At 30.5% G+C, this 13,380-nt stretch overlaps 1 protein-coding gene across 1 annotated transcript; it reads right to left on the bottom strand.

The window, feature by feature from the left end:
• Positions 1-1,421: 1,421 nt before the first annotated feature.
• On the bottom strand, positions 1,422-12,750 carry LOC114335492 (bax inhibitor 1). Its single transcript, XM_028285732.2, has 3 exons — positions 12,236-12,750; positions 7,462-8,092; positions 1,422-1,651 (listed from the first exon to the last, which is right to left on the bottom strand). Exons 1-3 carry the CDS (start codon positions 12,295-12,297, stop codon positions 1,616-1,618), a joined length of 729 nt encoding a protein of 242 aa, XP_028141533.1. The 5' UTR covers positions 12,298-12,750; the 3' UTR covers positions 1,422-1,615.
• Positions 12,751-13,380: the final 630 nt, after the last annotated feature.

The raw sequence follows: 13,380 nt of genomic DNA, 5'->3' as shown, positions 1-13,380 counted from the left end.
AAAAAATGAACACAATGTCCATGGTAATATTTTCCAAATATATCTTTGTCTTGCAACGCACTCAGTCGAATATAATATTGTCAGTCAGACGGTGACAATCAGTGATAATTTTGAATATTTGACATGGCATTGGGAATATTTCGAGTTGTTTATTAAATAATATTGATATACAGTGTATTTGATAAATAATTGATTTAAGACGTGAACTTAATAAAAAGTTATTTATTGTGTATTATTTGTGGAAGATCCAAGCAGAGAATACATCAGGATAATATATTCTGTGATCCAAGTATTTTGTTGTTAAAGATGTTCAAAATTGTAAGCGTTCCATAGTAACGATATATTATTAAAAAGTCACTTGTAAAACTTTTCCTCTTTTCTCGATTGAGTATTAGTTTTTGTTGTACATATAGATTATTACAATCACTGAATACATAGTTGGTGAAAAAATTATCACATTTATTAACTGAATTAATAATTTGCAATTATACAAATAACAGTTATCCAAGAACATTCAAAAGCCATCTCTTTAAGTTGAATGATGCCATTTTCAAGTAGAATGATATTCTAGTAATGTTTACATATCCATACCAGTGTGAATTTTACTACAAGTAATTTGCCGTGTAAAGACAGAAAAAGTAGGGATAGCCGTAAAATATTTGCGAATTATGTACCGATGGCCTTAAATCAGACAGGTTTAGGAAATTCGAGACATCAAAAATGACTCATTTTTAAGGTGGGTGGTTAATTTTGCCGTTGAGTGTATGTTTAATTACTTATAGATGAGGAGTTCAAAAACTGTTTTGTTTCTAACTAGGATTTGGAGAGGCCAAACGAATCTTCAGAAATTGAAGACAACTTAGAAAAGATTTTAGAGAACATTTACAAGATTGCAGTCAATTCGGAAGATGAAAACGAGATATGTAATTCCAAGTGACATTCAAGATGTTTATTTTCAAAGATGATACAATTTGGTTTAAGGAACCGTTTCCTTGAACTTCATTTGACCACCACAGTCTCTTTATTCTCATAACTTCTTTTCTGAGGTTTTTCCCAATATTCCAGAATTTGACCAGCAAGTCTCATTCTTCTTCTTTAATTCTTTAGGCCTTTGTTCTAGAAAGAAAAATCATAATGTAAAGCAGAAACTCTGTTGAATTTGAGGCAATTGAATTCCCTCTGTGTCTCTTAATTTCCTTTCTCTCTTGTGCAAGAAGTCCTGAAGTCTTGTATTTTGTCGATCTGTTTATTTTTGAGTAAACTAAAACTTCCATTTTCCATTACAGCCCAGAACCCTCTTATCTTTATTTACATACAGTACCTTATTTATATCTTTCATTGTATTTTTAAGTTTGCTAAGATATGTATCTCTATAATAACTTATCACCAATTCACCTAGCTCTAAATAAAAATGCCACAAATATTACAAAACCCAAACTTTATTTAAATAAATACATCACTTACAATATAAGGATTAATAAAAAATATACACACATAAGAAACAACATTTATTGGAGTTCTAGTGATGATTATTTATTGACAGATATTATATGATCACAATGTAATCCATCCTTTCATCACATTCGCTCACTTGCAACCTCCTTCCTCATTCAGTTCAGTCTCTACGCTTTTTACGTTGTGCCTCCTGTTCCTGAAACAAAGAAAGCAAACTGTCAATAACATTAAAACGACTATTACTAAAAACTTTTTGTATAATATATGTATTAACGAAACAGAACTGATGAAAACAGAGGATAAAAAGAACCCTCAGGAGAATATCATCACCCCCTACAACAAAGAGTTGCTAAGAAACCAAGAAGATCTAACAGGCAGACTAGGTAATATAGCAACGTTACAAAAGTATTCAGAATGGCGATGATGACAGACCCTCGACTAGATCAGGCTCAAGCAGACCTGATCATTAACAAACTAAACAAGCAGTTGATGAGGTTCCTATCGAAGGTCAGAATTGACTTCTGCAGTTCCATAAAATGAAGCTCAACTCGGGACATTTGACAGAAAGATACTGAGAAAAGTACAGGGTGGTTCATCTTATTCGCCTCGGTCTCTGTACGGAAAACCACTTGATATTTTAAAAAAATTTCTTCACAGAAATATACACGGCCTTTAATACTACAATCTAAAAATTATGTGAATTATACAGGGTGCTCCAAGAAAGAGTGGTATATCAAAGTTATATTTTTTCTTATGGAATGCCCTATATCTGATGACATTATTGAATTAACCTTAAAAAATAAGCTATACTTTCATAAGGGTTCCCTATACCTAAATACAGGGTGTTTTGATTTATTTAGATTTTTATAAAAATGTAAGGTTTTAGAAAAAAATAAATATTTACGAATCTAAGAAGCAGTAACAAATTATTTCTTGGATCTTAATAACAGACTATTTAGCATACTTAAACAGATGCTTATGCAACAAAATTTCTTACAGGGTGGTCAAAATATGAGATTGTTCTATTAACAAATTCAAGCTGTAATAACTTACTTATTTTAACACCCTGTATCTTACTAGTCTATCGCGTAAAAAATTTACTTAGCTTTCAATTTGTATTAGGGTTTCCTATACCTATTTTTTACAGGGCGGTCAAAATATTAGATTGTTCTATTAACAAATTCAAGCTGTAATAACTTACTTATTTTAAATGGAACACCCTGTATCTTACTAGTCTATTGCGTATAAAATTTACTTAGCTTTCAATTCTTATTAGGGTTTCCTATACCTATCTCCCTTCATTTTTTAAATATTCAAAGATTTCCTAATTTGTAAGCTTTAAAAATCAGAATTAAATACCTATGTCGTGGTTATGTACAACACATCATCAACACCTCCAATATACTTAAATATCTTAGTCAAAATAGTTTCATTAATAAAATTCACATTATTATCATTTAATCACACAGAGTGTTCTTATTTTAAATGACATACTCGATATTCTATTCTTTATAATGGAAGATACTTAAAATCTCTACAATTCCATGTAAATATTCTCAATACACATGTTATTCTGTAAATATAAATTCCATGTTATTCTGTAAATACCCATTTTTACATATTTTTGTACAATAGGCTCGTTTTCGTCAAAGTAGCCATTGCATTTAATTGTTTGTAATTGTGATTCAAAGATTCAAACAAAAAGTGGTGTTCTTAAATTTACTTAATAACCGTTGGGTCAAGATATGGAAAATATTTATATGGAATGAAATATACTTTAAATATCTTCCAGAATACGGCATCTAATATAGGGTGTGCAGTTTAATATAAACATATTATTCAATGTCACATGTAGGCCAAAATCAACTAAAATAATACAACACTCTGTGTGATTACATGATAACAATGAAAATTTTATTAATGACAGTATCTTGTCTAAGTATATTGCCGGTGTTGGTGATGTGTTGTACATAAACACGACATAGGTACTTAATTCTAATTTTTAAAGCTTACAAATTAGGAAATCTTTAAATATTAAAAAAATGAAGGGAGATAGGTATAGGAAACCCTAATAAGAATTGAAAGCTAAGTAAATTTTCTACGCGATAGACTAGTAAGATATAGTGTGTTCCATTTAAAATAAGTAAGTTATTACAGCTTGAATTTGTTAATAGAACAATCTAATATTTTGACCACCCTGTAAAAAGATAGGTATAGGAAACCCTAATAAGAATTGAAAGCTAAGTAAATTTTCTACGCGATAGACTAGTATTATACAGGGTGTTCCTTTTAAAATAAGTAAGTTATTACAGCTTGAATTTGTTAATAGAACAATCTAATATTTTGACCACCCTGTAAAAAGATAGGTATAGGAAACCCTAATAAGAATTGAAAGCTAAGTATATTTTCTGCGCGATAGACTAGTAAGATATAGGGTGTTCTATTTAAAATAAGTGAGTTATTACAGCTTGAATTTGTTAATAGAACAATCTAATATTTTGACCACCCTGTAAAAAGATAGGTATAGGAAACCCTAATACAAATTGAAAGCTAATTAAATTTTCTACGCGATATACTAGTAAGATACAGGGTGTTCCATTTAAAATAAGTAAGTTATTACAGCTTGAATTTGTTAATAGAACAATCTCATATTTTGACCACCCTGTAAGAAATTTTGTTGCATTAAGCATCTGTTTAAGTATGCTAAATAGTATATTATTAAGATTCAAGAAAGAATTGGTTACTGCTTCTTAGATTCGTAGATATTTATTTTTTTCTAAAACCTTACATTTTTATAAAAATCGAAATAAATCAAAACACCCTGTATTTAGGTATAGGGAACCCTTATGAAAGTATAGCTTATTTTTTAAGGTCAATTTAATAATGTCATCAGATATAGGGCATTCCATAAGAAAATATATAACTTTGATATACCACTCTTTTTTGGAACACCCTGTACATAATTCACATTATTTTTAGGTTGTAGTATTAAAGGCCCTGTATATTTCTGTGAAGAAATTTTTTTAAAATATCAAGTGGTTTTCCGTACAGAGACCGAGGCGAATAAGATGAACCACCCTGTATATGGCCAGTTGCAAGAGGAAGATGGCACATGAAAAATCAAGAGAAACGATGAGATTAATGAATTGAATTGAGGGTATGATATTGTAAGATTTGTGAAAAGTCAAAGACTGTCATGGCTGAGATATGTCCAGAGACAAGGTGCAAAAATAGCAAAAAAAAATATTACAATGGAAGCCGATAGGAAGACGAAAAAAAGGAAGGCTCAGAATGAGATGGTTCTGGGCCTTCCTTCCATCCATCTGGATGATGCAACCTGAAAACCATGAATATAGGACAATGGAGGAAAAGGGCATGAGAGATCTGAATGGAAGGACATAGCGAAACAGGTACATCCAGGCTTATGAATCCAAAAGAAGATGGAAATGAAAGGTATCTGTCATAACAATCAGCATGCTATTTGAAGTAACAGATTAAACATGAGGTTGCTTCCATATTATTCCAGATGTTTATTATACGATCATTAAAAAGTTAATTTTTTTTACTTGATCAAATAAGTATACCATTGTTTGAATGAAAAATTAATTACAATGAATGTTTTAATATCTTTTATCAGTCCTATGTTTTTAAAATGTTATCTATATAGAAATTTAGTTATTTATTATATTTAATTCTGTATAAACATATACTATAGATAGTAAAATGCTGTAATTGTAATCTTCATCATACTAAAAACAAGTTTTTAAAGCAAGTTTTGTACATATTTTTCTGTTATATGTTATCAACACTAATTAGCATGTTTTTATTACATTCTACATTACATGTTCAGAATACAAAATGATCTCGTTGTTTGTGTTTAATTTTTTTGATGATCCTTTTTGACCTGGGAGGGTAATACATATTTAATTGTGTTCAAATTCCATTGAGGTACAGTTACCCCAGGCTATCAGTAAAAAATTATCAATTTTACCTAAAAACCTCATAAGGGTTTTTGAAGGTTTTAAAAGATATATGAGGGATAGCTGTTGACAAATTCTTGAAGATGTACAGATGATTTTTGATCGTTTTTTAACAATCATAAGAAATGAAAAATATTGTTTTTTTGGCGTTAAAAACGTTTCTTATATGTTCTAGAGGAACTGTTGTAGATCTTCAATTTGAGTTTCTAAATTAAAATACATAAATGATTGACTGAGGTAATAGCAAAAAACCCTTATTTTATAAATGTTAATAATTCTGTTTCTTGAATAATGACATGTAATATAACCACTTACAATGAGTATTATTGACAATGACAATTAGTAAGTTATTGAAGGCAAAGACACAAAGATCCATGGAAAGACAAATGCTGAACATTAAACTATCAGACATGAAAAGAAACAAATGGATCAGTAACAAAACAAAAGTGAAAGATGTCTCAACCCAAGTAGCAATTCTAGCAAAGCTTAAATGGACGGGATTCTGCAGAAAAAAACCAAACCACAAATATGTATTTTTCCTATTAACAGTCTCATAGGTTCTAAAATACCCCGTAGATACTTGTGCAGAAAAGAACCAAGCTACATACGATATATATAGTGCCCTCTATGAGCGAAAGAACCAACCAACATTATCGTTGCAGCATGACAGCGTTCTGCAGAAAAGATCCATGTCGGTTGGTTCCTTTATGCAAATTAACTTGTTATTTTGCAGAAGGGAACCAAGCTACAAAAGTGGATTTTTCTTAAGACAACTGTTTTCTTGAATTCACGAGACTCCAGAACAAATTATTAAATCCCAGTAATTTCATATTATTATATTATATTATACGCCTGATTATGTAACTCAATAATGGAAAATAAATGTTTGTTAACTTTGAATTCACTTAAGTTGTTTTGCAGAAGGGAACCAAGCAACAAAAGTGGATTTTTTGTTTAAAACAACTGTTTTCTTGAATCAAACAGTATGTCTGAAATCAAATCTAATGCATATATTGATGATTTTAATGTTAAACCATGATTCTTTTTAATAGAGAATTTTAAATTTTATTCAAAATGTTCAATTTTAATTCATAATATTAAAAAAAATCAACATTGTTATTAAAAAAAAAAGTTTGAAAAAGGACTGGTTTTTTAGCTTTTAACCATTTATAATAACTATGATATTTTTTATGTAAGTAGGCTCACCTAAAAGATGGTGAAAAAACACAGTACCTATTTAAAAAAGAACCTTCTATGGTCAATAGAAAACAGGATAGCATTTTTTCTTAAATCTTATTTCTATTGTTTATTAACATTAAGAGCTGAAAACTAACCAGATTATAAGTGATCTAAATTTTATGGTCCAGTTTAGAGATATCATACAGAAAGGAGTAAAAAGGTATAAACCATAAGTTTTGGTACTACATTAAATAAATAAATAAATTTTATGAAACAAAATGGTTACTATTAATTTGTATTTATAATAACTTCATAATTGAAAAAAGAAAAGAACAAAAAAGAGAAAAAGAAAAGCAAAAAAAAAGAAAAAAAAACAGAAAAAGCAAAACAAAAGCAAAAAAAAACTAAGAAGATGTAAACCTCCGCGAGGTTGAATCGGGTTTACGTCTTAGCGTAGTAAAAAAAAACAAATTATAAAAAATAACAATAAAAAAAAATAATAAAAAAAAACAAATTAACAATACAAAAAAATACAACAAAAAATACAAAAAAAATAAAAATTTACAAAAAAAATGAACAACCAAAACAGAGTATTATTTAGATAATAATTGTAGATAATAATGTTAGTTTGTTATGTATTTAGAGTTAGAAATACAGAAAAAAATTCCTCTGATTGAAAAATCAAATTTGTTTGTTTTTAAAATAACAAAATGTCTGGCTAATTGGCTCGGCCAAGGCCATCAAATTCACTCAAAAAAAAAATAACTTCAAAATTAACTTTGTATTTATAACAAACAATGGGGTAAAGTTAAACTATATTGAAAATTAGATAGTTATATTTACTCACCCTTTGTGTTAAGATGACCAGCAGTCTTCTGAAGATTCCAATGAAATCAACAAACAAGTCCAATGAATGTGCTACGAAATCTCTGCTTCCCAATCTACGTTTCTCGATGATCATTTGGGTATCATAAAGCACAAATCCACACATAGCCAACAATCCCAAATACAGCTGCGTCTGATAGATCCACATGGCTCCAAAGAAGATATTTGCGAGTGAAAGAACCATCAACGTAGTCAACATAGTCATCAAAGTACCTCCCAAATATAACCATCTTCCTCTCTCAGACAACATGGATGCTGCTGAGAATGATACAAATACTGTTGAGGTAGCTACGAAAGCTGTTATGATAATACTGGGTTCTACCAAGATAACATGTTCTAGCAGTGGTCCTAGGCCAACTCCTGTGAGAAAAGTGAACCCAAGGAGGTATCCTACTCTTGTCGTCATTGATTTGCCATTGTCATCGGGTGTGTTTACTAAGAGGAAGAAGAATACCAAAGCTCCTATTGCTGATAGAAATCCTGCTTGCATGATGTTGGTGAAGAGATGGACTGCTGCGCCAAGGGCAGCAGACATTGTGGACATGGCCAAACAGGCGTATACATTTTTGAGATGTTGTCGGACTGGTTGTTCTCTAAAAAAGATAAAATATAATCAACATCAAAAGTCTTTGGTGTTCACCAACTGCTATGTACACCAGGTGGTGAATCATAAAACAGGCCATAGGAAACTCAATGTAAAATTCTAAACTGTTGAATTCCTGCTTCTCTAATTATTTTACATTAAAAGTCATGAGGAACTATTTGTAAAAGGTTGAAATCTGTATTAAAAACAAAAGTTAAAATTGTTCTACCATTTAAACACATTCCAAAATTTTGATTTGCCTCAATAGGTATGTGTGTAAAAGTTAGGCCACATATTATTTGACTGACAGTGCACATACTATTGACTGAATAAAATACCTTTATTATTAATACTTTCTCCTCAACTGAGGATATCTTATTAACTTTATTGTTTTTTAGACAATATACAAGTAATGACATAATGACAGTTTAAATGTGGTTAATATAATAACTTCATTGTGACTGAACACAACCATTACACACATTAGGCGCGTTCCAAGTGACATGAAAACCGTCCTTCGTACTGCCCTCGTCATGCGCATTATAAAAAATGCGTTCCAAGCGAACATGAACGATGATTGGTATCGTACACCGTGTTGTTCCAAGCGATCCATGTACTGGTTCGAAATCAGTAACTGAACGGCCCTTTTGATACATGCCTTCAAGCAGAAACTATTTGTACTGACTTGTGCAGTTAGGATTGTTTTTATTTTTACTGGTCACTGCTATGAGATCAGCTGATGATTCAATAATAGAATAATCCACAATTTACGCTATTAGTACCTGTGAATCTTGATTTCCGTTTAAATAATTATTAATTCTTTTTTTTTTCAAATTAATCTTATAAAAATGGATAATTTATTATTTTCTTTTTTCATAGAAGACAACGATTTAATGTCAGATATCGATTCTGGGGAAGGTTTTGAAGCTGAAGTGATGTTTAATGAACATGTTAAGTCCACTTTACATCAACAATAAATTGAACAAGAAATTGACAAAGTTATTTAAGGTCAAATTTGGCTTATACAAAACAAAATTCTACATCCAATTTTGCCGTGAATAAAAAGAAAATTGACAAAATAAAACATATCCAATTGTTCTATTTCATCAAATTATTTCACTTTCTTTTACAAACCATACATTTTGTACTCGTCAAATTTGGTATTGAATAACTTTGTCAATTTCTTATTCAATTTATTGTTGATGTAAAGTGGACATTAGAAATATTAATTTTTAACCATAACCATCTAGCAAACTACTAGTGGTACAGTGGTACTCGCACTGAAAATGGCTCAGGCGCAACTCGAACTTGAAATGGTACACGAATTCGTTCCAAGAGGGTTACGTACCGGTAATCGGATCGAGATCGAAAGAAAACCGTTCAAGGGCGATTCTGCGCATTAAAACAGTCCAATCGATTTCGTGGCGGTTCAAGGGATCGTACAAATGTGTCGTCTTGGAACGAACCTATTATTACACTGTCTGTGGCCTAACTTTGGCGCGATACTCTGAAAAATGAATTACATTTTTACAAAATTTTGGAATAGGTTTAATTCGTAGAACCATTTTAACATGTTTTCAATCCAGACTTCAATCCTCTACAAATAGTTTCGCATGTCTGTTGATGTAAAATAATTAGGGAAGCAGGAATTCAACAGATTAGAATTTTACATTTGAGTTTCCTATGGCCCGTTTCCAATTCACCACCTGGTAGATCTCTGAAAATTTTATTTTTTTCAATCCTTAAAATTTTTTTAAATACTAAGTTAAGTATAGTATTTTTACTACAAAAGCGATATTACGTAGGTCAAAATTTTTGACATAAGAGAACTGTCAAAACATTAGAATGTGACTTTTCATTATTGCCATGTTTATAATAAACATGACAATAATGAAAAGTCACATTCTAATGTTTTGACAGTTCTCTTATGTCAAAAATTTTGACCTACGTAATATCGCTTTTGTAGTGAAAATACTATATCGAATAATTGTAAAGTATATGGACATAACTCATTGAAGCATTTGAAAGCTTATTCTATTCAGCTACAACTTTTGGGTTTTTTTGTGGAAGTAGTGGCTACTGTAGTCTGTGCAATTTTTGATTTTATACTGATAAAACAATCGGTATACTGAATTTGCTCTATCGAGATTCACTTTGACACTGACGTTAGTAATTTCTTTTTTGGGAAATTCAGTTGTCAGAAGTGACTGGAAATTACTACAAAACCAACGCACCTGCTCATATCCAATATTATTAATAGTAAACAGACATAAAAATAACATAAACCTTACGCCAATCAATAATTATTTATTTGCACCATTATAATGTATTGATAGCAAATGAGAAAATTATTTATTGTGCAAAATAAAAATATTTTGTAGAAATAAACTTCACAAAATTTTATGAGATTTGTAGACACTCCCATATTTCTAATAATTCTTCTTTTTTTAATGAAAGATTAAGTTGATTTGAGTCGATTTTAGCAGTTAATAGTGTGAGGTACGAATTTTTGTGTTGTATGTTTCCTATTCCGAATGTGTCAAAAAAAATCTCACGACAGGAATGTAGTATAAAAATGATTGCAAAAGATTGCAAACATTTGTGCTTAGGATTAAGAGTAGTACAGTCAAACCTGCCTATTAGAATACTGGTTATAGGAATATCCCAGTTTAAAGAATAGAAATTTGAGGTCCCGAAACGTTTCTACTAGCCACCAATGATCTTCTTCTTCTTCATGCACCATGTTTTTTTAGAACATTGATTACCATCATAGCTATCTTAATTTTATTCACTGCCACCCTAAATAACACTCTTGTATCAACAAATCAACACCATATTACTCTTATAAGTTCCTAAACCACGAAGTCTTTCTTCGTCTTTTACTGTGGTTTCCTTCTATTTTCCCTTGCATAATATTTTGTAGCAACCTATGTTTGGGACCTCTCATTACATGTCCGAAATACTCCAGCTTTCTATAAACGCCCAGTGATCTATTTATAGAACGGGCCACAATTTAAAAATGCAAATATTTAAGACAACTCTGTGAATATTTCCATATTGGGAACAATATTATTAATATTTAAGTATATATAAGTAAGATTTTGAAATTTGAAAAAAAAATAACTTGGGAGGTTATGGGTTAAAATTTGTTTTTCAACATTGATACAGCAATGTGAATTTGAAAGTTGGACATTGAAACAAGAACACATAAATAAGCTAGTCATTTGAAATGTGTTGTTACAGAAGGATGTTTAGAATAGCACAGGCACAAAAAAAGACGAAAGAAGTATTGCGAGAAATATGCAAAATAATAAACAATAAAAAAAAAGAAAGTTACAATATCTAGGACAAGTAATATCAGCAATACTTATAGAGGCGAGAGCAATATCAAATGGTAAGACTGATAATACAGGGATAGAGAAGAGGAGGAAAGAATGGGTGAGTTGAGACGACCACAGCAGCTGGACAGCTGAGCCAGCAGTAGCTGTTAGACGTCAGCCGCTGAGAGATTTACTAGCTTTCCCTATCACGGCTGGATACAACCACTCGGCCGATTTCTGCTGACAGCCAGCCGCTATGGTCGTCCGAACGCACCCAATATAGGAAGTAGAGTGTCATGGTTGAAAAATTTAAGGGACTGGTTTAAATGCAGTCCTATAGAACTCTTCAGAGCAGTGGTAGATAGAGTAAAGATAGTGATGTGATGATGATATCCAACCTTGATTGTAAGATTTCACCTAAAGAAGAAGGGTTAACATATTCATAGCCACTTTCTCCAAGCGAATATTGTTTTTGTTGTCAATCTTCAATGTCATGATTTAAAGGGGTTTACAGTTTTGTGACAAACGTCATGTTATGACTCATGTCATTACTAGTGAAAAAATTGTAATTTTTGAAAAATATGACACAAAGATTTTGGACTACAATTATTGTTTTAACATAAAATCTTGGTTTGAATGAATACAAATGTCGAAACATTATGGCACAGTATAATATGAATCTAAAAATAGCATTATGGTGCTCCTAGCATCTAGTGACTCTGGCCAATTTTAAATAATTTCTCTTGCTAGTTTAATTTCATCGTTACTTTAAAATTGTAGAAACAGACAAAATAAGCCTTTGAATATAAATAGTTTACAAATTCAGTACTTACAGTTTTGCATTAAACGAATTTAGAAATGCGTTTGGGCTGAAACGCACGTATTCTGTCGCCATAATGAAAATGATAGATCACTTGTTCGAATTTCAACTGTTTCTCAACGATTCACAATGCTATTGTTCTACTTTATTTTACTTCACTTTAATTTTAATACAATGTTTCACCTTCTCTTTGAAATCGTAACTGCGTTTTGATTGAAGTTAACGATGGTAGATAAACAACCAAAGATATATGAACACGTCATTTATTTCTAGATTTCTCTAGTTTGCGGAGTTTGCCCGTCGTTGTCTTTTGCTATTGGTCCATAAATGTCACGTGATAACAGGTGTTTCTCTTGAACTTATGATTGGGTATTTTTCCTACAAAATGTCAAAATATTATTTAGAATTAATAATAAATAATTTTACAGATGGATTCTATTTAAATTATGAAATCATTAAATGTAAACTTAAAGTATAATTAGAACTCCTTTTAAGTAGAGTAGAAATAGAATTGATATGAGGATGGCCTAACGCTTAACGACTAATAGCTAGATAATCCCAAATACGAACACTTGTAATCATGGTTGTCTACAATAAAGTATTTATAACAAAATGACAGAAGCGTTTTGAATTTCTTATAGATATTTCCAGCCCTCTATTTTAATTATGAGATATTTTGGGCATAAAATAGGACTCGACTAAGATTTAGGAAATTTTTAATAGATGTTTTTACTAATAAATATCGAGTATGTAAAATATTTTTATTTTTTGATAGACCTCTCGTGGACAAATGCTGAAAGTTTAGTTTGTGGTTTAAATCTTGCCTAACAATTGTTGGGATCTCAGCTAAAAATTTAGCTATTTCTCTATAGAGAGCACCACAGTAGAAATCAAGATTTCGGATAATGTACTAATGAATAAATTCATTATTCATTAAAACAATAATAATTATTATTATTGTTTGGATTTTTAAGTTAAAATATTTATGTTTAAACTGCACCCTTTTTGAAAAAAAACTGATGATGGAATACTGTTTACATCTCAGCTAAACATTTTGTTGTTTTTCAATACCTAGATAACGCTTTTCTATTGAAAATTTTGCTTCTATTGCTTGCATTTTCTATTTTAATTTTGTCATTTTTTAATTGTATAGTTTTG

The sequence above is a fragment of the Diabrotica virgifera genome, chromosome 3 (genome assembly GCF_917563875.1).
Source record: "Diabrotica virgifera virgifera chromosome 3, PGI_DIABVI_V3a".
NCBI classification, from domain to species: domain Eukaryota; kingdom Metazoa; phylum Arthropoda; class Insecta; order Coleoptera; family Chrysomelidae; genus Diabrotica; species Diabrotica virgifera.
Note: the sequence above shows the minus strand (reverse complement) of the source record. Positions and strands in the feature narration are given on the sequence as shown.

Excerpts from the sequence above, each read along its gene's own strand:
- LOC114335492 (XM_028285732.2), bottom strand. The coding sequence starts at position 12,297 with ATGGCGACAGAATACGTGCGTTTCAGCCCAAACGCATTTCTAAATTCG. Across the intron at positions 8,093-12,235 it reads AATTCGTTTAATGCAAAACT|AGAACAACCAGTCCGACAAC; the intron begins GTAAGTACTGAA and ends TATCTTTTTTAG. Across the intron at positions 1,652-7,461 it reads TGGTCATCTTAACACAAAGG|GAACAGGAGGCACAACGTAA; the intron begins GTGAGTAAATAT and ends TCTTTGTTTCAG.